The sequence below is a fragment of the Ursus arctos genome, unplaced genomic scaffold (assembly GCF_023065955.2).
Source record: "Ursus arctos isolate Adak ecotype North America unplaced genomic scaffold, UrsArc2.0 scaffold_2, whole genome shotgun sequence".
In the NCBI taxonomy this organism is placed as follows: domain Eukaryota; kingdom Metazoa; phylum Chordata; class Mammalia; order Carnivora; family Ursidae; genus Ursus; species Ursus arctos.
Window position 1 is genome coordinate 11,211,242 of NW_026622874.1, and position 25,045 is coordinate 11,236,286.

The following is a 25,045-nucleotide window of genomic DNA, read 5'->3' on the forward strand; positions in this document are numbered from 1 at the left end:
CTTCTACTACTACCACTACTACTACTACTATTACTATTACTACTCTTATGCTGCTGAGTTCGCATGGTGAGTTTAGAGTAATTCCAGATTGATTTGGACAAAAAGACCTGAATCCAATACATGTATACCCTTGAGAGCTGTCAACTCACGGCATTTCACCCCATGCATCTAAGACCCCTGAACCTTCACACGGTGGGAAGAACCCCAAAACTCACTTGTCCATATTCGCTGGTATTACTGGTGCATAGTCCCAAATGACTTCCTCCGCAGCAATGAAGTATTCCCACCTCTTCATGTGCCGCCTCTGGTCACGAGTTAGTTTCTTAGGATTCCTGGTTTTCTTCGCACAGTTTTTAATGTCTATGTAAGCCTGCATCCCAGCTGAATTAGAATACAAAGGCAGTGAGAGAATTTGAGAGAAGAAATGACAGCTGATCAAAATGCTTATCTTTTAAATAAATTTGTGGAAGGTTTAAATAATAACAGTAAAAGTACTGCTCAGGCAACTTCTGAACATTTTAGTCTGCAGCTCTTTTCGCACTGTAGAGAAAGGGGCAAGAATAAAAAGCAAAGGAAAGAGAGGATGGGTTAGGGAAAAAACATGAAAAGATTTCCTTTGTTCCTTTCAGAGGAAAAAAAAAAGTAATTTCCAGATCCTTAAAATCTTATGACTTAAGTCTTGTTGATTTCTCATTTCTCCTGTCATCTGTTCCTTTATTTGTAAAATGGAGATAATAATAATAATACATATTGTATAAAATTGTTAAAAATTAGATAAGTTAATATATAAAGTGCTTAAATGTCAATAATGTTAGTTTTGTTGTTGTTGTTTTATTATTATTGGGGACTCTATCTTCCAAGGGTATTGTGACAATTTCATGATTACAAATATAATTTTGACTGCTCAGTGTGAACAGGAAACAGAATGGTCTCATCAAAGTGTCTCTTTCTTATGTGTCTGGCTTCTATATACATTGTTTTGGTAAGAAAATAATTTCCTATAGTGATATCATTTACTTATATTTTGGCCTCTGTTTACAGAGACCCTCTTCCCAACAGTTTTAAAGCAACAATGTATAATAGAACAATTAGTTATTTTGTTTACATGATACCACATAACATCCTGGGCTGATTTTTCCCCCCACCAAAACTTAGCTATGTTCTTTAAAGTTCACTCCTCAGCTAGTTAAATACTATGTTTTTTCTATTTGACATACATCTGTTGGGTTCCTCTTTGTGCCAGGCTTTCTGTTCATATTGTTATAAAAGATAATCTTTCCATGTTAAATCTTTTGCACTTTCTGTAACTTAGTGCTTCCATAAATTTGCAGATGTTTGATTTGTTCTAGCACTTAAGTTTTTTTCTTTAGCTCAATACTAAATGGCCTAAAGAAGAATATCTCTATCTATGCATTTACTTCCTTCCCTTTTCCTCCTTTTGAGGAAGTAGACCCTTTTTCAGCTTTTGCTTCATTTTAAAAAACCTTTGTCAATTTCTCCACTTCCTCTATCCCAACCAATGTGTTATAAGTCTAAGGGCAGAATAATGAAATTCTGTTCTCAGGACTAAGGCATGTATGTCTAGAGCATGGGTGGCTTGAAGGGGCAAAGGAGAATGAGGGGGTTAGTGCTTGGAAAGAAAAGAAAAGAAAAGATCCTTCCAGCCAAATGGTTGGAAGAATTTCTTACCTTGAAAATGTCTTGGGATGAGAGAAGATATGATCCACTTTCCCTGTGGGCTCATAGTCATGTTTGCTGTAGTGGACGTAGCACTGACAAGGGTGATAGCTGAGATCTTATGATGATTCTGCTCCAAGACCTGGCCGTTGAAATGAATGGAGAACAGCTCTGGCCCAGAGCTCATTCCAATCAGATGCCAGCTAACGTGGTCATGGGCACAAACTGTGATATCTGAGAGGGAGAGATGGGGAGTGAAACAGGCATTCAGCACTCTGTAATAAAAATTCACTCACCAGATATGTACTGAGCACCGCTATGCATCAGGCATTGTTTCTGGGGGTAGAGACACTCCAACCGTGGTTCCTGCCCTAGCAAAGCAGACGTCTGGGTGATGGGCAAACAAGCAGTCATTGCAGTGAGTGGTGCTCTAGAGATAAGAATAGAGCCCAGAGATGAGGAAAGTTGGTTCAGAAACATAAGGATTCCTAAGGGATTAGGCCAAGGAGTGAACCTACTGGTCCACCAGGGAGGGACTGAGGAGTTTCCCAGGATGCAAGACTTTCAGCCTTCAAACTGCAAAAGCCATCTGAAAGCCTGGGCAGCTGGTCACTCTAGAACCAATTTGGGCTCAGCTGGAAGGAATCACCAGAGCCTCCAATACAGCTGAGTTCAGGGGTTAATCCTCTCAGCTGGTTAGAGGTCGAAGCTTTGCCTAAGAGGAAGGTGTGGAGATGCTGTAAGGGTTTTCGATTGCTTCTTTAACCCCTTGTTGATTGTTTAAATGACGAGACAGCAACTCACTCCGTGGGATATAGGCTCTCCTCAAATGCAGTGGACAAGTGCCCACTGTGCTAGGACACTAGGAGCATTTCATGGATGAAGTCATGAAAACTGAGAATAAACGCTGAGTTTTGCTCCTTCTTTGTGCTCACAGTAACTGGGAAAATGCTAATTTGCTCTGTGGGAGAGTCCAACCCTGGCTTTAATCCTTGGCTTGGGTTTTAAATTTCAGATTCATAATCACTAGATACTACAATCATGGGGCTGAATCAGTCCCTTGCCTACAGAGAGGCTGAGGGGCTTGTATTTTTTAGGAGTCCATTATAACCTGCAGGGATTCCTAGGTCATGGGTGAGAACAAGAAGCTAGAACTTGCGAACAAGGAGCGAGAAGGTAGGAGGTTTTGATGAAAGTATTTATCTACCCCAAATAACTGCGTATACTGAATTAAGCATTTAATCTATCTGCATTAGCATTTATCATATTTATTTAATTTACCCTGCTCCATAAGGCAATTGTACAGCATTAACTTTTCTGTTTCTACTAATGACAGCCCCCTATCCTGCCTCTCCTAAGCCCCAACTACTCTGTCTTTTTTGACTTTAAATTCATAGGCTCTATGCACTGACCAAGTTATTAATTTTTTGCATATGACTTGCTTTCATTTGTCTTTTATAAATTTACAGATGATTCACTCTGCCAGAACACAGATACGATGTCTCTTTAACCACTCCCCTCTAAGGATTAGAACACTGGCAATGCTATTTTATATGTAAAAAAATTCCTAAACACCATCTGCACCAGGATAAATGTAAATCCATTTTTGTAGATAGGCACATTGAAACAATAAACGTCCAAGGACCATACTAAGCTAGAGATGTGAGCAAGGCTTGAACTCAGATCTCCTAAGACAGGTCAGTTGACTGAGTCTTGGAACTCTGAATCAAAACCAGTCAGCTGGGTACATCTGTAATAGCCCAGGTGGGAGGTAGAGCCAAATGAAATAGAATACGATTTAAAAGAGATGTCCAGATCTCAACTTTTGACAAGTTTTGTTTTTAGTAAGTAAAGCCACTTGTGATTTTCAGATACAGAGAATGACCTCTGCGAACCTTAGTGTTCTGAAGTATGGAATTATTTAATAAAATAATGTTTTCATTTTTCCATTCTTTTCCCTCAGGATCTTGGTTCTAAGTCGTTTCTATCAGAGAGACGGAAGAAGTCTGGATGGGAGTCAGTTTTATTGTTTTTCTTTCTCTTAGCGGTTGCTGTGATTTTGCTTTTCCACAGGAGCCTCCATGCAAATGGAGAGACAACATCCTACATGGCATTGGAGGTTACTCATCCACCATCTTTTGAAATGCTCATAGTATTTTTGTATGTGGGGCATTTCTACTAATCTTTTCATTGCATCTTCACGGTAAGTGTCTTCCTTGCATTTTTTCTGTTGATCCTTCCTGCTAGGAATTGACCTTGCATTTTTATTTGGTAGGGCTTTCTCTGTGAAAGAAGGCATGGTCACCATGCAGCAGGGACCACAGAACGCACTGAAGAAGACTGAGCTAGTATCTTGGAGATCTTCCTAGAGGCACAGGGCAAGGGGAAACCTGCTCTGCTACCGATATCCAATATATTAAACTGCACACTCTTTCTCTTTAGGAGACTGATGAATCACTGACCTGTACCTCTGAAGCCAATAATACACTATATGTTAATTGAATTTAAATAAAAATTTAAAAAAGAAAAAAGAAAGAAAAGAATTCTCCATATATGCATCTTTTCTCAAAAAAATATTTTGACAAGTGAACAGCCATGAATTTGGCAAATGATAATAATACACTCTTCTGAAGAATGTTCTAGAAATGCCTTCTTGGCTCTCTTCTCAAAGCTTCTCATGAATCAAGAGTCCAAGTATGGCAGCATTTGTGCACATGCACCATCTATATATTTTACCCTCAAAATACCTAAGTCACCCCCCTGGGGGGGTGGTGTTAACCCTTTATGACACCATTAGTTCAAAGTTTAGAGCTGCATGTCCAAGAGGGTTGTCACTTATTGAACACGGAATGAGGTGTGCTATTAGGGTAAAATGCGTGCTGAATTTCAGAGATTTAGTATAATGAGAAAGAATGTAAACTATCTCACTAATACTTGTTTATATTGATCTCATGTTAAAATGATAACATTCTGGATATATCGGGTTCAATAAAATAGTATTAACAAAAAAAAAAAACAAAACACAAAACAAAACAAAACAAAAAACAGATGATGGAATCTTGAGAACCATTGAAGGGGATTAGGTTATCTTTCTGATTAGGAGTTGAAAAATAGTGAGTATGAGTTTGGTCAACCTCCGTAGGGCTTTGAGGAAAGCAGTAGGACCAAAGGCCCTGATGATTCTGCTGTAGTTGGATAGCATGCAGCCCATGTGTTACCTGGCATCGTCCCATTCACATAGCCATTGACCGTGTACATTAAAGATGATGACTGGCTCCAGCTCTTGCTTTCATCAAACACGGCAAACATCAGCACATGTTGCTTGTCAAACATCTTCTGAATCCCATCCTCAGTGAGGGTGCCTGCGAAAGAAAAGACATGCTTTTTAATAGTATCCCAGACAGAAGACTTTCACTACGTATTCCTAGATAGCAAAAGAATTTAAAGTAAGCAGTCAATCATAATGATAACTTTAAGAAGTTCTTATTTTAAAAAATAATACCTTGGGGTCCCCAGGTGACTCATTTAGTTAAGCAGCCGACTCTTGATTTTGGCTCAGGTCATGATCTCAGGGTCCTGAGATCAAGCCCCACATTGGGCAGCTCCACACTCAGCACAGAATCTGCTTGAGAGTCTCCCTCCCTCTCCCTCTGCCCCTCCCCCAATGTGCACACACTCTCTCTCAGAAATAAATAAATAAAGCTTTATTTATTTATCTTTATTTATTTATTTTTAAAGATTTTATTTATTTATTTAACAGACAGAGAGAGAGCACAGGCAGGGGGAGTGGGAGAGGAAGAAGCAGGCTCCCTGCTGAACAGGGAACCCAATGTGGGACTCGATCCCAGGACCTTGGGATCACGCCCTGAGCCAGAGGCAGATGCTTAACTGACTGAGCCACCCAGGGCCCCCAGTAAATAAATCTTTAAAAAATAGCATCTTTATCAAGTAATAATGATAGGGGGCTTATTAAAATCCTGGTGCCACAGTAAGTATTTTCTCTGACACTTAGCCTTGAGGAATGGGGATTTAAAGGTCACCTTGATCAGGCACAAGGACAAAATATCTGGTGACTGTCAAGGCTTTAGTGAAAGTACTCATTTCCTCTAGTCTCAACAGGCCAATGAACAGGTACTTCAGTTCAGCTGGCAAATGACACTCTAAGTTTCATACCGCCATCTTGCTTATACAAGTAATGAGGTATTAGAGAATTTGCTGAGGTCAAGATTAACCCATTCTCACAGCTGAGAAAGGCAGCTGACAGTGAATCAAAGTAAAATGAAATAAAAGCTTTTTATGAATCTGAACTGTTTTCAGTGTCATCACAGTATCTTTTATATACCAGGCAATGAAAATGTGTATTTGTGTAGTGAATAAATGAGTTAGGAATGTATGTATATATGGTATGAGTGTATGTACAGACAGAGGGGGAATCCATCACACTATTTCCCACAGTGTAGTTTATCGTGATTGTTTATTGTTTTAATGAAAGATGGGCTCAATTATTTGGGGGTAAAATGAAAATTCATTCTTGCTCCCAAGCCCAGCCAATGACATTTTTTTATAAAGTCAATTGAATGTTTGAAATCTGCCACCCAGTGTCCAGCTTGTTTATAAGAAAGGAAGCTGGAATTTTGAATGTTGGTATGCCAAATTACCAACGTGAACCTCAATTATGTTAGTCAAAGTTCTTTCCAAGTACCCTCAGCAATATAGAGGCTGCTGTATACTTTCAAAAAGACTTGGCCTTGAGGTAACGTTACAGATCATAGGGGCCTGATATCAGAACATACTCTCAGATAGGGATTTACTTGGGAGAGTCTCCCAGGACTGAGACGAAGGATTAGAAAAAACAGGAAGATTCCAACCCTTAAATACCAACGTCAAGCAAGGATCTGGTTTCTGTACTTCTCCCTTTGATTTACAAAAAGGTTCCAAGATTCTCCCAAGCCTCATTCCGTTATAGTACATCTTACCATTTCAATCTTCATTGTTCCTTTTTTTTTTTTACCTTTCTTACAAATAAGCAGAGGTCCAATCAGCCCGGAGTTGAAGTCCTGTATCAAATTTTCATAGGAGTAATAGATGTGTGTAAGGCATGGGGGGTCATTGTGTGTGGGCCCGCTGTCTTCACTGATCTTCCACTCGTAGGTATATTCCTGGCCTGGAGCTATGGCATCATCCATCTTCTCCACAGGGAATGTGTGGTCAGAGTAAGAAGCACCTGGTGAAGAAGAGCCATGAAAACATCTGGACGGTCACTGAGGACCACTTTTTCATCATCCTCCAATCTGGGGGACCATAAGATGTCTATAGAGGTATATACACCTTTCTATAGTGAACCTTCATTATTTGGAAAGATTCACATATACCTACTTCTGGGTCTATGCAATTATAAGGGCTTTGGTCTATGGTGATCCGAAGTGAATAAGAAACCTACTAGTATATTCGTTAAGGTTTAGAAAGTTAATTTTCCAGGGTACCTAAATGATTATTATTTAAATAAAATCAGAGAGCGGAATCCCCTTTGATCAGTAAATCATCTCAGGGTATGAGAATGGGTTTTATTTCTATTTTCTCTACAGTGCTTGACGAGATATCTTCCATTTAACCGCCTGTTAGCATGGGATGTGAGTACACTCACAGCTGCTTCTGCATGTTTTGTTTTTCTTCTGTATTTCATATCTTCTTTCCACCTCTGCCACCTTCAGCCCTATTTTATCGCTTTATCACACCTCCACCTTCTGAACATCCCAACTGTCCCCAGAGCCTTGGAGTCCAGCTCCTCTATGCCATCTGGTAGCTGTGGTGATTATGCAATGTGCCTACCGTCTGAAGTTTAGATGTCTTACTCCTGTCCTTGTGTATCCGAAGACCCACCATTAACACCTCCTTATATACCCTGGCTGTCCTGACTGGTGGGAGAGAAGGAGGATGTAGAAGTTGGTCTTCCTTATTGAAGAGAGGGAACTGAGATGCTGAATATTAAAAGAAGTGCAGAGTCTTGGGTGGAATTTCAACAACAAAAAGAAGATGTGGCTAGAGATGGAGGAGGGAGGTCAGGAAGGGGAGAGGGCAGGGTTATGGGCAGCCAAATGTGTGAGCCATGCCTCATTTAATTAGGTGGGTTTCACTATGACCAGCTGGTGCAGGCATTTCTCTTGGGATGCATTTACCTTTCTTTGGTACAACAGCTTTATACATTTGATGTTGAAAGGGAGACCATCAGAGTGGAGACATGGGCAGACAAAAAGGATCAGAAAAAAGGGATCAAATGTTTTACATGATGGGGTGAAGTGTTCGTGGAAACTATTCTTCCTGAAGTGATTGTACTTTTTGAAAACAAATGATTAATTTCTTTCCTCCCATTCTCTTTTCCTATTTCCTCCCTTCCTCTCTCTTTTTCTGCCTCCCTCCCTCCCTTCATCATCTTTATTGAAGTTGCATCCAATAAAATCCACCAATTTTAAGTGTAACGTTTGCTGAATTTTGACAAATGTGTTCAGTTGTACAGCTACCGTCACGATGAAGGTCCAGGTTGTCACTCTGAGAACTTGCCTTGTGCCATTTCCAGTCAGTACCTTCCCCTACTCTCTGGGCCCAGCAGCTACTGACCTGCTTTCTGTCACTATATTCCTCTTTCCTCTAAGGTCATATAAGTGGAATAATACATTATATCCCCTCTTGTGTTTGTTAGTGTTAGTGTGGTATATCTTTTTCCATCTTTTACTTTTTCTCAAGTGGGTTTCTCAAATTCAGCATAAAGTAAGGTATTTCTTTTTATACAGTCTTAGAATCTGTCTCTTAGTTGTAGTGTTCTTCCCATTTGCTTATAATATAATTATTGATATGGTTGAGTTTAAATCTACCATCTTGCTCTTGTTTTCTATTTATCCATCTGGCCTTTATTCCTTTTTCTTTTATTTCTTGATTAATTGAGTATTTCTTTTTATCTCCACTATTATTTTATTAGCTTTGCTTTGTTTTATTAGTGGTGCCCTTCAGTTTACAAGATACGACTTTAGCTTATCAGAGTCTACCTTCAAATAATATTACACCATTTTGCTTATAAGACACTTGCTATAGTATATTTCTATTTCCGCCCTCCTGGCCTTTGTGCTATTGTTTATTATGCATACAGTTTATTTCTGCATATATAATACACCCCGTAATAAATTGTTATTTTTGCTTTAAAGTTTAGATGATTATCTTTTCAACAGATTAAAAATGAGGAAAAATTTTCTCTACATTTACCCATTTCTGAATCTTTTTATTCCTTCTCGTGGCTCCAAATATCCTTTTAATATCATTTTTTTCTAACTAAAAGACTTTCTTTAACATGTTTTACTGGTCTGCTAGTGAGAAATTATTTCTTATTTCAATGCCTACGACAATCTTTATTTTTCTTCATTTTCAGTGGATATTTTTGCTTGGTATAGAATATTCAGTGGACGAACTGTCCTCCCCAATTCCACACAGTACTTTAAAGATATCCCTAATTGTCTTCTGGCTTGCATTGTTTCTATTGATCTCTGCTGTCATTCTTATTTTTGTTTCTGTTTTGTTTTGACTGCATTTAACATTTTGTCTTCATCACAAGTCTTTAGGAACTCGATTATGATGTGCCTTGTTATGATTTTCTTCATGTTTCCTCTTGGTTTGGTCAAGCCTTTGTAGCTGTATAGCTGTCATCATGTTTGAAAATTTTTCAGCCTTGATTTCTTCAAATATTTCTTCTGTTCTTTCCCATTCTAGGAGTCCAATTAGACTTCCAATCACTTGATATTGTCCCATAGATTACTGATGCTTTGTTCATTTCGTTCACTCTTTTTTATCTTCATGATTCATTTGGGCAGTTTCTATTGCTATATATAATATTTTTTAGTATTTTCTTCTACAGGCTGTGAATCTCACCTGGTATACTTCCCACTTCAGCTATTATATTCATCTGTAGAGTTTCCATTTATGTGTTTTTATGTCTTTAGCTCCCTCCTCATCGTGCTCTGGAGCACATGGAGAATATTTATAATAGCTGTCTTAATGTCTTTGCCTGCCAGTTCTGTCATTTCTTTCATCTGTAGATCTGTTTCTATTGATTAAGTTTTTTCTTGGTGATGGGTAGTACTTTTTCTGCTTCTTTTAATGATTGTTAATTTTTATTCCATTGTGAGTTGCTGGATTTTGTTGCATTCTTATAACTAGTATTTGACTCTGCCACACAGTTAAGAGACATGAAATTGATTTGATACTTTCAAGTCTTGTTTTTAAGGCTTTGTCACCTGAGTAGTCTTAGACGAATTTTTTCCAACTCCTGTGCCTTCTGCTGATTCTACCTCTAGTCTGTGCCCATTTGTGAGGAGGTCTTTCCACGTTTGATGATGGGAACATAAACTATTTTTATGTGTGTGGTCCAGGAACTCTTCTGCCTGTTTCTTTCTGGTGGTATTTTCCTTACATTTAATACTTTTCTTACATGCATGTGCAGATCAGCACTTAGTTGAAGACTTGACAGGACCTCTGTGCAGATTCTCAAGAACTCTTTCTCTGTGTCTGTACCATCCTCTTCAGGATTCTGTCCTGAAAACCCAGCCACTTTGGCCTACCAAAAGTCTAAACTCTATTTCCTTAACTCAAAGGACTGTTGAGCTCTGCTTGGGTTCATCCTCATTGTGCTCTGCCCTGGAAATCCTCTCCATGCAGTGAACTTGGGTACACATAGGACCCACCTCATTTGTTCTTTTTCTTCCATGGAGGATTCTCTTGTATCATCTCTTGTTCAGTGCCTGAAAACTGCTGTTTCATATATTTTGTCTGTCTGTCTAGTTGTTAAGAAAAAGGGTAAATCTGATCCCTCATTTCCAGAAGCCAAAGTCTGAGATGCTAAATTTCTATGTATAGAATATTTTCTATTGCAGCAATGTTAGCTACTATTGTCTAATTGCACATCATCAGGAAAATCTATTCCACTGACACTCATATGAACTTGCCTAGCATCAGCATATGTTTGGGCTCTCCAGATGGGGGTGTGAAATAAGGCACATGCACCCATCATCAATGAGGCGTTCAGGGATAGCAGCAGCATGCATTATGTACCACATGAGGTTCTGAGCATGGAAACCATAAGATAGAAGAGGTGAGTAGCTATATCTAGATTTACTGACATAGCTCCATGGGACAGAGCATCATCTTTATATGTATGGGAATGAATACAACCAAACTTGAAATAATATGATAGTCATGATATCTGCATTACAGATAGGAAACAAAGATGGATTTTAATGTTCTTAGAAGCTGACAATTTATTGATGGTGAGTACACTGATGACATATGGAAAAGAAGAGTAGTTATGGCTGGATCATAAAGTCTTGACAGGAGACTGAAGCAGGTTACTATTTGCTCAACACAAATCCAACTGTGTTCATTCATTCTGCAAAGCTTTCAAGATCGTTGCTTTACCCATTGGATAAAGTCCAAGTTTGTTACCATGGCAGCTGAAGTCATTCATGAGTTTTCCCAGTCTACCTATCCAGCGTCATCTCCCTCCATACTTCTGAACCGTGCACATTTTGTACTCCAACAGTGACCTACTACCTCCAAAATATATATCCCAAGTTTGCACTCTTCTCTGTATCTCTAATACCATCACCCTAAGATAAAACTAGACTCTGGAATTAGCCTATTAACTGGTCACTGGGATTTTGGTACAAGAGTACCCTCCCAATCCATTTCCCAAATTGTATATGGAATGAACCCTTAAACTCCATATCTTACTTTGCCATATTCCTGCTTAAAATCCTAACAATAGCTTCTTCTTTCACAAAATTCTTAACATGGACCACAAGTCCATGTAAGATCTACCCTTACTTCTCTTTCCATTCTCACCGTGTATGACTTTTCCCCTTGTTTACTCTGTTGGGCCACCTTTTAGTTTCCCAAACAAGCCAAATTCCATTCTACCTCAGGGTCTTTAGAGATACCACTTCCTCGGCATAGAGTGTTCTTCCTCTTTGTCTTTCTTTGGCTACACGTGTGCTCATCCTTTAGATGTCACCTTAAACATAAGCTTACTCCTGTCCTGAGCTCTAATTGTGCTACGTATTTTTTCTTTTACAGCACCCATCATAATTTATAATTAAATATGTATGGCACTGTATGATTTATTTCATTTTCTCTTACTAGATAATAACTGTTTGCATCACGCACATTTCTGTCACCAGGATGTGAGCAACTCAAAGTAGGTGCTGGATTATATCTGTGTTAATATTTCTGGGACCCTTCACAGTGCCTAGCATGGAGAAGGTGCTCATTGAGTGTATACTGATTTCCTAAGATTTAAGATCCTGTGGGCTAGCATCAAAGTTATCAAGCCTTAGCTCACAGGTGTTTAGGATGGCATGGTATTACAACAAATTAAATGCCAATATTAACATCATGGAGAGACTATGTAACAATCCGAGTTGCTGTCTTCTCTTAAATAACAAAAACAATCATAACTAGAATGTTGTGACACTGGACCAATTTCCTGCATAGAATTTGCCTGCCCTGAATCGTGGCTACCTCTGTTAGATAGGACAGTGACTGTGGTTCCCAGTCCCTAAAGGACATATTTTTTCATTGAATTAGCCTCCTGACTGCTGTAGGCATCTGAGTTGTAACCCCTGTGCTAGTGAAAAGTTTAACGTGGGATTCCATTGTATCTTTTTATTCCCCTCAAAGATCGTTTGACACTGATAACCAATATTGGCCATAGACTGAACTTTCACTCTGATGATGAAAAGGACTAGAATACTAAAAAAGGATCTGGGGGCACCTGGGTGGTTCAGCTGGTTAAGCAGCTGCTTTTGGCTCAGGTCATAATCCCAGGGTCCTGGGATCAATCCCTGCATTGGGCTCCCTGCTCAGTGGGGAGCCTGCTTCTCCCTCTCCCTCTGCCTGCCGCTCTGCCTGCTTGTGCTCTCTCTCTCCTCTGTCAAATAAATTAATAAAATCTTTTAAAAAATAAAAAAGGATCTGGATATTAAGGAATTGAGAAATGTTAAAACCTTGACCAATTTCCTGAGAGTAATAATATAATTTCAGTCTAAATCAAAAAGAAAAAAAGAGTTTATAAGGAAAAGTCTCTGCTAATAAACAGGAAGAATTATCTCTGGAAAGTTACAAAACAGCTTTGGAAGCAAAGAGCAAACAGGTCTGATAAGGAGAATTGCCCTCTCGGGTCAAACCTTTTCTATTGACTGGACCTGGCAGGGCAATTTGTTGACTAGAGCTATCTTGAATCAAGCACGATGGCCCTTATTCAATGCTTCCCGACTGCTGGCCTCATGAAGTTAGAAAATGATGTTCCTGGACATGATGCTTCCACAGTTCCAGCTGTTAAAACATCACAGGAAATTCCTATAGTAAAAGTGGCATTCTTTCCTTTGCCTTCAGAAGCTCTTAAAAGGACAAAATGTGATATTCTTTGTAGGGTGAGAGATAACTTTTGAAGTTCTTCCTCTCTTTCTCTGGATAAAGGAATGCTCATCCTTCAGACATCAGCTTAAATGCCTGTTTCCCCATTCCCTTTTATATATATATGTGTGTATATATATATATATATGTGTGTATATATATTATAATATATAAAAGTATATATTTATATTATTTATAATAGTATATATATTTATATATTATTATACACACATATATATAATATGTATATATATGAAATTTGTATGTATGACATTTATGTATAATGGTACTCATAATACATATAATATTCATCAGAATTTTTAATTAAATATTTGTGAGATTATATAATTAATGATACCTTCTCTCACTAGATTGTGGGAGAGTCTAGAACTGAAATTTCTTGGTTGTATCACTTGCTGACTGTGAATTTGGGAGTTTCTTTAACCTCCCTTCTAGCCTCTCTTTTCTCATTTGTAACAATATAATCTTTTCTCTAGCAGTAATATTATCATTTTTGATGGGTTATGAGGACTAAAAACATATGTAAAATGTCTGGCTCCTAATCAATGCTATGGCAGCCTGTCTCAGTACATTTTAGTATGTTGGCTATTTTCTTTCTCAGCCACTTTGCAATCGATACAGCCTTTCTCCCTTGTGTTTTGCCTCTGATAAGATGTCTAAGTGTTCTTGAGTTCTCTGAACACAGGTGAGGAAGATTAGAGATGGTGATGTATCTACTCTAAAAGTGGTAAAAACTGGTAATAAGATTACGTAATTGCTCACAATCACCAGCAAAACTAATACATTTCAAAGCAACGGGAAAATAACGTGTAGGCTGTACTTTCTAAGACACTCCTCAGTCCCTCAGTTCAGAAATTATCATCATCATCATGATCATGTTCCAGTCTCTGTGGGAGGTTTCTAGGCACAAATATAAAGAAGTCAGTAAGACCCTGAGGGGGTCACAGCTCAGTTAACAGTAGGGTACATGCTGATGCCTTGGTTGCGACGGGTTTCACCTCTAGATTTCTTTTAGGGCCATTGCAGTGGAGAAGCCACAGTTAGAACACATGTGCATCATAATAAGAACCAAACAATATAAATATCTAAGAATCACCTAAAAGACTTTAACATATACTAGATATAGCAGTGACTAATTTTTGAATGATATCAAATTAATTTTTAAATAGCATTTCATATCCAGTTTTAGTTGAACAAACAATGGTTTTTAAATGTCTAATTGACCAAAGTAAATTACTGAGAATTTCATATTCATTTAAAATGAATATGAAGTTATATACAAGATAAATTTAAAATAATAAATGTATGGTTTTAATTAAGTTTACTATACTACTTAAGAGGTGAATTATGAGCATCTTGAAACAAATAGTGAACAAATTTGTACATGGGGAAAGATTCTCCAATTACGCTGAGTGAGGATTACTAATGAGATAATTTTGGGATAATTTAATCAACGTTTTTAGTCTCTTAATTTCAAAGAATTTTATCTCACGTTTAGTCTAGAATCAAACAGGCATGTTGTAGCTTTGATGTCACAACGCACATAATATGAGGCATGAAATATAAACAGCCACTTAAAGGAAGCATTTATGAAATGCATTTTTGGTGAATCTGATTTTGACTTTGTAGTCAAAATAAATTTTAAGCTCTTAACTGAAGAGGGGAGAAATGGACAGGAAAGACTACTGTGTTAGAGCACTAGAAGTCCTTGTTCAGCTTCTTGCGAGAATAAATTGTTCACACAAGGGTAACCCTTTATTTTATATTTACTCAAGTCTGTTCACTTCCGGCTCAGTCCATAGTCAGCGTTGCAATTTGTTTACTCATCATGATAGGCCAATTATTTGCCAAAAGGCTCTCAGTATTTTTTTTTCAAATATAAAATGCTGTGTACAAGCTTTGGGAAAGTGAAGTTACATAAAGATCCACTTCGGTCACCCAGTAGGGTGCTCGTTCTTGAGATCCTCCCTTGTTACTCATTTTTTTTTGAACAGCCCTTTCCCCCTCCATTTAATTAACTTAGTGAGTGCTTCAGCGTGCATTCAAAGACTAGGAGCCTTCTTTCAGAAGCTGTAATTTAGTTAATGCGCAAAGTAGAATGCTGGTGTTTTCTAAGGAAACTGATTCCACTGCACGGGGAGTGCAAATCTCTTTTGAAGGCGAGTTCACATTTTTGAGATTTATGAGAATTATTACATTAGCTACTACACTTTGTTTTGGGTATTTATCATATACTCAAAGAAGTGCCAGAATATTCAGATGAAAAGTGAAACATATCATTGCCCACATTATGTCAAGCATTGGAATGCTTTGGAAAAACCCAAAAGACTAAGTTTTCATATGGAGAATTTGGCAACACCAGATGCAAAAAACAATCTCTGATGGAAAATGCACTTTATCTATGATCTATCTATCTATCTATCTATCTATCATCTATCTATCATCTATCATCTATCTATCATCTATCTATCTATCTATCTATCTATCTATCTATCTATCATCTATCTATCTATCTATCTATCATTTCTGTTCAGAGTTGGCTTACTAGCAGACAGCTGAATATTATAAAACGAATTTTGTGATAAAATGCTCAGAATGCAACTCACACATTTAAGGATGATATAAAGCAAATAAAGGAATAATATTAAGATTCACTCTGAAACAAACTTTTAAAGTTAATTGACCAAAGCAGCTACAGAAATCTTACTGAAGAACGAAATAAGGTGCATCATTACAAACAGTTCAGCGCATGCAACCTACAGTTTCTGAAATGTAAGCCTCAAATCGAAACGGTTAGTGATACGAAGTGTTTAAGTGATTAAGTATAGCTACAGATATTTTATTTCCTGGTTTAAAAATATATTCCTATGCCTCAAGGAAATGTCCTTGTGAGCATTTTTACAAATTGCCATTTGTCCAACCTGTCAAATGGGTTGCTCATCCCCCACTGTGTACTACGAGGCTTCTCCCAGGCAGGCCTGGGAGGGGTGCAAGCGGGAGTGGCTTGGCAACACCAAGCTACAACCGGGCATTTATGTCACGTGCCGCCAATTTATGGATGAAAGGCCAGCATGAGACTTCCACACTGAGTAGCATCTTTCCTGGCCAGAACTCAGATTTCCAACCATCAACTAACTAAAGCTTAGCCAAGAATTTTTAAAAAAGCAACAAGACTTCTGGGCAACCAAAATAGATATTAAAAAACAAACAACTGGGGCGCCTGGGTGGCGCAGTCGTTAAGCGTCTGCCTTCGGCTCAGGGCGTGATCCCGGAGTTCCGGGATCGAGTCCCACATCAGGCTCCTCCGCTGGGAGCCTGCTTCTTCCTCTCCCACTCCCCCTGCTTGTGTTCCCTCTCTCGCTGGCTGTCTCTCTGTCACATAAATAAATAAAATCTTTAAAAAAAAACAACAACAACAACAACAAAAAACCAACTACCCATGAATGAAAGCTCAGGGTCTTTACCCACAGACAGGGTCTTTACCATAGACGATAATGGAGACGTTCGTTTCGAGTCTGTTTACTTAGACTGCACATCATTCTAACATTTGTGGGTGTTTGTACAATCTCACAGTAGATAAGAAGTAATGGTTTAGGAAGAGATTAGAGGTTTACTTCTCATCCTCTGTTTTAAAGAGGCTGGGGAAATATAACATGTATCTGAAGTGATTAAAAAATATCTTAGACACTTAAAGAAGTAAACCCCAAACTATCTGGGAAATGTAATGATTCAAAATGACTCATTCCTCTGTGCTCTGGAGAGCTGAGGTTTTCTGTACAGTTTTAGTTCATTTTGACATCTCAATTCTATGAGAGAATTTTATCTCATTCAAGTATAAATACAATGATGAACACTAGCCAAGGCCAAGGACTTCCTTCAATCCAAGCTACTGAAGACAAATTTTAACGCCTGCACCATCAAGAGCCATGAAATAACCACACCAACAGCAGCTAACATTGTCATGTATCAACCATGTACCAAGAACTTCACATATATTATGACTTATCCCTGCAATAACCTTCGATGGGAGGAATTGCTATGTCCATTTCACGGATGTAAAAACTAAAGGTCAGTGGTATAGAAAATTGCCCCAAATTGCCCAAATTGAAAGCCAGGTCATTCTGGCTCTAAAGCCAGCATTCTTTCCATGGCAATCTTTTCCTTCTAGCTGATGAGAGTAGGTCTCCAAATCCTTGGTGGGGCTCAAGGATAAATGCCCAGAGAAGTAGGATTGCTGTCAAGGTTGGATCATTGATTGGTTAGAGCAAGCAGCCGTCGGGGCAAGGGTTGAGTCCTGCCTTAGGCCTACTGTATTGTCTCAATCTCCCACCACCCGTCTCTCAAATACCTACCTCTGCAGAAAAGGAATCTGGATTCTCATGTACTGGCTCAGTATGTGGTTAACTGAATTCCATGCTGCCCCAAATAGTTCAAACCGTAGAGGACGGCCATGGGCCACGGTGAGTGTCAGGCAAGAAGAAGATGCTTTATTTTAACAAAGAGCGCACGCTAAAATGAACAGAAGGCTTGTCTTTTACCACGCAGGGCATTCTATCTTAAACAGGATTTGCATCTCATTTCCAAATAAAATTTCACTTTCTCCACCAATCTGTATTTACCTTTCTCAGATTTAGGCGACCACGGGCAATAATCAGGTGACCAGTGGAAGTGGTGGGAGCATCTTAAACAGTTGTTCATAGATGACTGGCTGTGGGGGAGTGCAGGAACAGGTAAACAATAAAGGAAGGGGGACAATGTTGCAAGGTTCGTTTCCTGTGCAAACAGCCCAGCTGGAATACAAAGTCCATGAACCTTACCTCCTCCCACATTTGCAATGGAAACTGGATGTGACATTCTGGGCGTTCTTCCCTCTGGTATTACATTGATGTAGTTGCCTGGAAGCCTCCTAAGTAGGTTAAATGGTTGTTTCTATGCCACTGTATGATTTCAGGAACATAGGAGAGACACCTGCGCATGCTTCCTCACTCAAAGTCTTGCCAAATTGGCCCTTAAAGATGGCTGAAATTTCAGCTAATGCTTCATTGCTTTTCCTCAAGCCAAAGATTAAGTGCTAATGCAAATATTCCTGGGAAGGGTAGCTCATTAACCTATTATCAGTCATCCATACCTTAGTTGGAATGATTCTGACTACTAATTTACACAAGAAATAATAAATGCAAAGATCACTTTGTAATCCATAAATTATCAGATAAATATGAAATTATCTGAACACACTTAAAAATTTTAATAGATGTAACTTAATTTGAATACATTTTGACTGAAGAATCAACTTCAGCATCATGTCTAAAATCTATTAAGCATTTATTCTATGCTAGGCATTATCCAAAGATTTCATGACAACAAACCGATATGAGGTAGTATGATTCTTATTCTCATGTTACAGATGAAAGAGATGAGGCACAGAGACGTTAAGTAACTTTCTAAAAGTCACACAGCTAATAAGTGTAAACCAGGATTTGCACCACGCAGTCTACTTCCAGAACCTGCACTGTAAACCACTTTCCTACTCAACTGCCCCCTTTGAAGGTATGATGGCTGGAACATATGGGAGGAAGAAGATTTGTGAGTCATGAAAGGTCTGAAGTTATTTAAAACTGTTATTACACTAATATCTATTACAATATGGATACAATTTTCTTGTATCAGCTCCTAAGAGAACTCCACTGTGCTTGCTGTGCTCTGGAAATAATGAGAACGATGTCAACAACAGTACTTACTCTCACGTGGCTGATGTCACTTTTGTCACCTTCATCTTTGTGATCTTTGCCATTGTTGTTATCGTCATCATTGTGTTTATTGAGGGCTTACCATGTTCCAGGAATCATATTTTATATACTTCCTAAACAGTCTCATTTTCATCCTCAAAGCAATCTTACGTGGTGGGTATAACCGTTCACATTTTATAGATGAAAAGACTGAAGCTCAGAGATGTTAAGCTTATAGAACCAGAGGCGATTTGCCTTCAAAGCTTCTGTTCTTAACCATTTCACTTTGTCCAAAATGGTAATAACATTTCTACCACCACCACCACCACCAAATACTGCTTATTAAGTGTGTGTTATGTGTTAGGCTAGCCCTCTGTCAGGCTGGTCCTATGTCACTATTTCAAAGTACGGCTCGTGGGCTATGTCCAGTCAGCTGTTTTTGTAAATAAAGTTTTACCGGGACACAGCCAGACTCATTCACTTACACATTGTTTGTGATGATGTTTGTACGAAAAGGTAGAGTTTAGTAGTTACAACAGAGATCCTGAAGCCAGCCATACTTACTATCTGGCTTCTCACAGAGAAGTTCAAGGACCCCCCTGCTTTAAACCACTTTGCAACACGTATGCCTTATTGTTCTCATGTTACAGATGAATATATTGGAATTCAGAAAGATTAGGCAATTTGCCCACCCAACTGTTAAAGAGCAAGAACCTAGTGAAAACCTGAGGTCTAGGTGACTCCAGAATTTGTTCACTTTCCTCTCTGCAACTTACAAAGGCAACTTCCGTAATTACCAGTTGAAGGAAAGATTTCTCTAACATGTGGTTAACAATCGGACTTTTAATGTCTGACACTGGTTTTAGAGTTGTACATTTTCTGCTGCCAGAGGGATATTCAATTACTCTTACCTTCTGAGAATTTACTGTATTTAATTCCTTGAGGGTGGATGCTTATGGGCTTGTCTGCCTTATTCTTGAAGTGAACTTTCACAATGTCTCCAACTTCAGCATATAAAGTAGGCCCAAGAAGTCCTGCGGAAACAAGGATTTATAATATACCTGTGTTCAGGACTACCAAAGACAGCTGCTAAGCATGGAGACACGCAGAGGACCCCACGCATGAAGGCGGTCATCCCTCCTGGTCCTGAGGCCAGCCTGCTTGTCTTCAATCTAGAAGGTTCTGCCAGCTCATTGTCTCTACATTGCCTGCAGTCAATCAGGATGGGAAGATAGGTATGCTTGGCTTGGGCCCAAAGCAAGTCTAGAGAGAGAAGGAATAGTTCTGACCGCAGCTACCCCATCCTGACCCCTGTCATTTCTTGGAGATTACTGTCTTTGATCAAGAAAAGAAAGCTGTTCATTTTCAGTTGTACAGGGTGATGTGAGGGAAGGTGACTGGTTCTGTTAGGTCTCCCTGAGGTGGGACATCTCAGAGACCTCAATAAGATGAGGGAGAAAATCACAGGGTACTCTGGCCCCAAGGTGAGTTCAGAGTCCCTAAGGCAGGAGTGAGCTTGATGTGTCCAAATAACAGTAAGAAAAACAGTGCAGGCTGAGTGAGAAGAGATGAGGGAGGGGGCGGATCATGGGAGGCTTTACGGGCCTTGGTAAGGACTTGGGATTATCTTCTAAATGAAACGGGAAATCACTGGGGCTTTGTGGAGCAGACAGACATGGTTTTAAAAGTTCATTCTGGGGGAAAAAAAAAGTGCATCCTAGCTGCTGTGTAGAGAAGTCTGTGCAGTGACGGGAGGGGAAACGGGAGTGGGTGGTACGCACGAACCAGCGTGCGTGGCAGGGAAGTCGTGAGAAAAGGCTGGATTCTGGAACGTCGAAGGCAGAGCCGGCTGGATTTGCTGATGGATTGGATGTGACATGTGCAAGAGGGAAGTCAAGGACGACCCTGAGGTTTTTTATCTGAGTAACCGCGTAAACAACATCACCGGTTACATTTGTGCAGAGCACAGTGGGACGACAGGTGACAGGTGCAGAAATCAAGAGTGAGGTTTCACTGACTACATGACAGCTGTGCTGAGTCCTGGGGTCACATGGCTAGATAAGACATTGTCCCTGGCCTCAAAGAGCTCGCAAGCGGGTTTGGGGATAAACACATGGTAGGAGCTACCACTGAGATGTGGGCAAAGTCCTGTAGGCGCAGAGAGGATGAAGGACCAGTGCCGTCTGAGGAGTCAGGGGAGGAGGTGATACTTGAGTCGGACCTTGGAAGAATCACAAATGAGAATTTCCCAAAATGTAGCCCTTGGATTCTCTGCATGAGAATCCCATGGGGTCTGACTAAAAGGCAGATTCCTATCTCAGCCCCAAAGAATCGAGTTTCTGGAGGTGGAGTTTGGGAGCACACTTTTAACATGTGCTCCCGAGCAATTCTGATGTCTCTTCAAGCTTGAGAACCTGTCGCCAGAAGTTCTATTTCAGACAAGTGACAAGAGTTGACTGCGCTCACTTCCCAGCCATCTGTAAGTTCTGTGGGGTTGGCTTCTCCCCAGCAGGGGTCACAGGAGCCTGAGAAGGAAGGTACAGCAGTCGCGGAGTTCAACCGGCATTTGTTTGCAGGGCCGATGATCATGTTAATAGGGCCCCCACTTACCGTCTGCTTAACACACTCGAGCACCGTGAGTCCTTACCTTTGCCCTCCCCGCAAACCTTTAAGGTAGGTATTAACATCCTCGTGTTACAGATGAGGACCTGAGCCTCAGAGAGTTAAACATCTCGCCCAATACTATATCGCTAACTAGAGGCAGCTCATCTGTCCGACTCTAGATCCTGAGCCTTAAGCACCTTTTTCTACTCCACCCCTACCCTGGGTCTATTCACTGAGTGCCCACATGGTCCTAGGTGTCAGAACTGTCATGGTAAGTAAAATAGATGCCTTCACAGAGCTTACAAAAAAGTAAGAAAGACAGATTTTAACAAACAATCACACAAACATTTAATTACAAACCGTGGAAAGCATTATGAGAGAAAAGCACGGGATACTCTGAAGAGCATTGACAGAGGGATCTCATCTAATCTTGGAGGCAGGGAGGGAATCAGGGTTGGGAAATACTTCCTTGAGGAAGCAATGCTGTGACTGAAGTCCAAAGGCAAAGAGGCAAAGGCACGGGCAGGGGCATTCCAGGGAGTGGGATGAACACGTGCAAAGGGCCTGTGGCACCAGAAATCTTGGCCTATTCAGAAAACTGACAGATCACCACAACGAAGGTAAAGTTTAACAAGTCAGAGACAGAGGCAGAGGTGAGGCTGAAGGCATGCTCAGAGGCCCTGTCATGTAGGGCCTTCTACGTCTTTTCAAGTTTTGCCTCTAAGTGTATCTGGAAGCCAATAAAGAGTTTTTAGCAGGGGTGAGACATGGATCAGATTTGGGGTTTTAAATGTCTGGGTGCCTTGGTGAAGGATGAGCTGGGGAGAACTCAGAGTGGATGCTGAGAGAACAGATAGAAGGCTCCGGGGGATGATGTTGGTCACTTGGTGTAAGGTGATGGTAGTGGAGGTGATGAGAACATACTAGAGACCTATTAGGAGATCAAACTGTCAGGACTTGATGGATGGGATAAGAGTGGAGGGTGAGGGAGACCAAGTTGGCTGGTAATGTTCAGGCTGGGGGAGCTGGGTGCACGAGAGCACCATTCTCTGAAATGAGGACGCTGTTGGGTTTTGTTTGGTAGACATAGTAGGCAGAATAATGCCCCCCCAATGATGTCCACATCTTAACTCCTGGGACCTGTGAATATGTTACCTGGGATGGCCAAAGGGGCTCTGCAGGTGTGACCAAGGTAAGGGTTTTGAAATGGGAGTTTCCTAGATGATTATCCAGGAGGGCCCAGCGTAATCAAGGGTTCTTATAAATGGGATGCAGGAGAACTGAATTCACAATTGGAAGACACAACCCTCCTGGATCTAAAGATGGAGGAAGGGGCCATGAACCCACAAATGTAGGCTGCTTGTAGTACCTGGAAAAGGCAGGGAGACGATTCTCCCCCATAGGGGGAGAGCTCTGTCAACGCCTTGATTTTACCCCAGTGAGACTTATTTTGGACTTCTGACCTCAAGAACTATAAGATAATAAATTCGTGTTGTTCTAAGCTATGAGGTTTGTGGCAATTTGTTACCTATTGGCAATGGGAAAACAGGATCTCTGAGACAGAAGCCCTCTTTCCCTACTTCTGTCTTTCTACCCGCAGTTTTCTTATTCCTTTCACTGAACTTCCGGTACTAGAGTTTATGCTGATCTTGTGCCTGAAGATTTTGTTTGCTTTTGTGTTAGCTCTGCACAGGACTGTGGAGGCCACATGGTTCAATCCTCATTTTAGAGATACTTACAAAGCCTGGGATGTGGGGGCAGGGAGGACGGCTTGCTCAGGGTCAGTCAGTCATTGGGTGGCACTGCTGGGGTTAGAACTCAGGTCTCTGGACTCTTGAACCAAAGCTGCTCTACCACCGTGCTCAGAGCAGGTTCAGAACCACCCCCCTTCCTGAAATAGTTCCAATGTCTACACCATTTTTGACTCCGGACCACATCGGGCTGCACTAGCGGACCTCGCTCTTCTGGCTGCTACCCTTGGTCTTAGCTCCCGATGGAAGCCCCCACTGGCTAGTCCCACCTGCCGGGGATGCCCAAGAGCCCAAAAGAGCGCTGACCAAGGTGCCACAGTGTGCACTGCGTTTTGTTGCCATGGTTGCCTTGCTTGGGTGATTTGTTTGTTGGCATCACATGGCTACAAATGGCCGGTGCCCAGGCTAAGTCTCCTAAGTTATTTAACCTAATAAGACCTCTTGCTGCAATGAATGGTTTGGAGTATTTACTTGCCTCCCTTTCTGTTTCTTCGGAATTAAGGCAAAACAAAGGGATGTTTTCATAAATGCAAACCAAATACCTTCCCGCGTGTGGGCAAACACATGCTCGAATGTTGGCTGAGCCGCTGGTTAGCTCCTCCGCCAGCCAGATGGCCTGGGACCCAGCACTGAAGGGGGGGAAGGAGTCGCCTGTCTTGCGGCCCCAGGAAGGCAGCACAGCATGTACCCAATTTCATGCAGTTTTGGAGTTGAAAAGGACAACGTGAAGTCAGCTAATCCAATCCCCTGCGCTCAGGTGAATAACGCATTACAGAAAACAGGGAAGCCCATTGTTGCCGCTAGTTTAAAACCCCTACAGGAGCAAACATTTCATAACCTTCCTTGAAAAAATTCAGAGTCGACACTAGCCATTTTAAAGCCCCAGACAGGATTCCTGGTAGAAGCCCAGCCCCTCCACCTGTCCACATGTCCGCAAACCTTACTGGATGGACACCTTCAGACCTCATCCTACAGCCTCGCCCCCACCCACAATTACAGTGACTTCGGGGCTCATGCTGCAGAAGTGTCACGTGACTCATTCGTTCAGGGTTCAGCTAGAATCACACCCGCCAGACTGGCAGAGCAGGAAATAGGGGAAAGGTGCCAATGACCTGGAGCCAGGCTGGGAATGGGGCAGGTCACATAGTCAATGGCAGTGTTTAAACCTGGAGCTTCATAGGCTTTACCCCAGATTTGCCTCGCTGTATCAACTACTGTAGGGATACAAAGATGAATAAAATACTACCCTTGCCTTTCAGGGATTCATGGTTAATTAAGTAACTTCGCGAGTTCAGGAAGAAGCTGCTTAAAAATGGTGTTACAATGTCTCGGAGTTCACATGAAACAAATGTGCTATGAGAGACACAGGGGTCAAAAGAAAGGTGGTGTTTTAAATGCACAGGGCTTAAGCATAAATGAATGATCAAGGTCTACTTCTAATTAATGAGGTTGCATCAGGAAATTTCTACAAAAGCTAAACATCTCAAAGGATTTTTAAAAAAGATTTTATTTATTTATTTGAGAGAGAGAGAGCACAAGCAGGGGGAGTAGCAGGAAGAGAAGCAGGCTCCCCGCTGAGCAAGTAGCCTGACCTGGGCCTCCTTCCCAGGACCCTGGGATCATGACCTGAGCCGAAGGCAGATGCTTCACCCACTGAGCCACCTAGGCGCACCATCTCAAAGGATTTTGATCACAGTATCTCCTCTCCCAAAACTATCAATGACTCCTGCTCAGAAGATAATCTCCAGCCTGGCACTGGCCTTTCTATCACTTACGGTACTCAGCACAGTGGCTTAAGGGGCCCAGACATTCAAA

At 40.7% G+C, this 25,045-nt stretch overlaps 1 protein-coding gene across 2 annotated transcripts in view; it reads right to left on the bottom strand.

Annotated features, from left to right (window-relative positions):
• Positions 1-25,045, bottom strand: part of F5 (coagulation factor V) — a 70,555-nt gene that overhangs the window by 40,316 nt on the left and 5,194 nt on the right. For both annotated transcript variants that reach the window (XM_026509419.4, XM_057315037.1), the window contains exons 3-7: positions 19,787-19,909; positions 6,689-6,901; positions 4,896-5,039; positions 1,690-1,911; positions 216-381 (exon numbers count right to left, since the gene is read on the bottom strand). In XM_026509419.4, the coding sequence (XP_026365204.3) occupies positions 216-381; positions 1,690-1,911; positions 4,896-5,039; positions 6,689-6,901; positions 19,787-19,909 (868 nt within the window). The remainder of the gene's footprint in view (positions 1-215; positions 382-1,689; positions 1,912-4,895; positions 5,040-6,688; positions 6,902-19,786; positions 19,910-25,045) is intronic.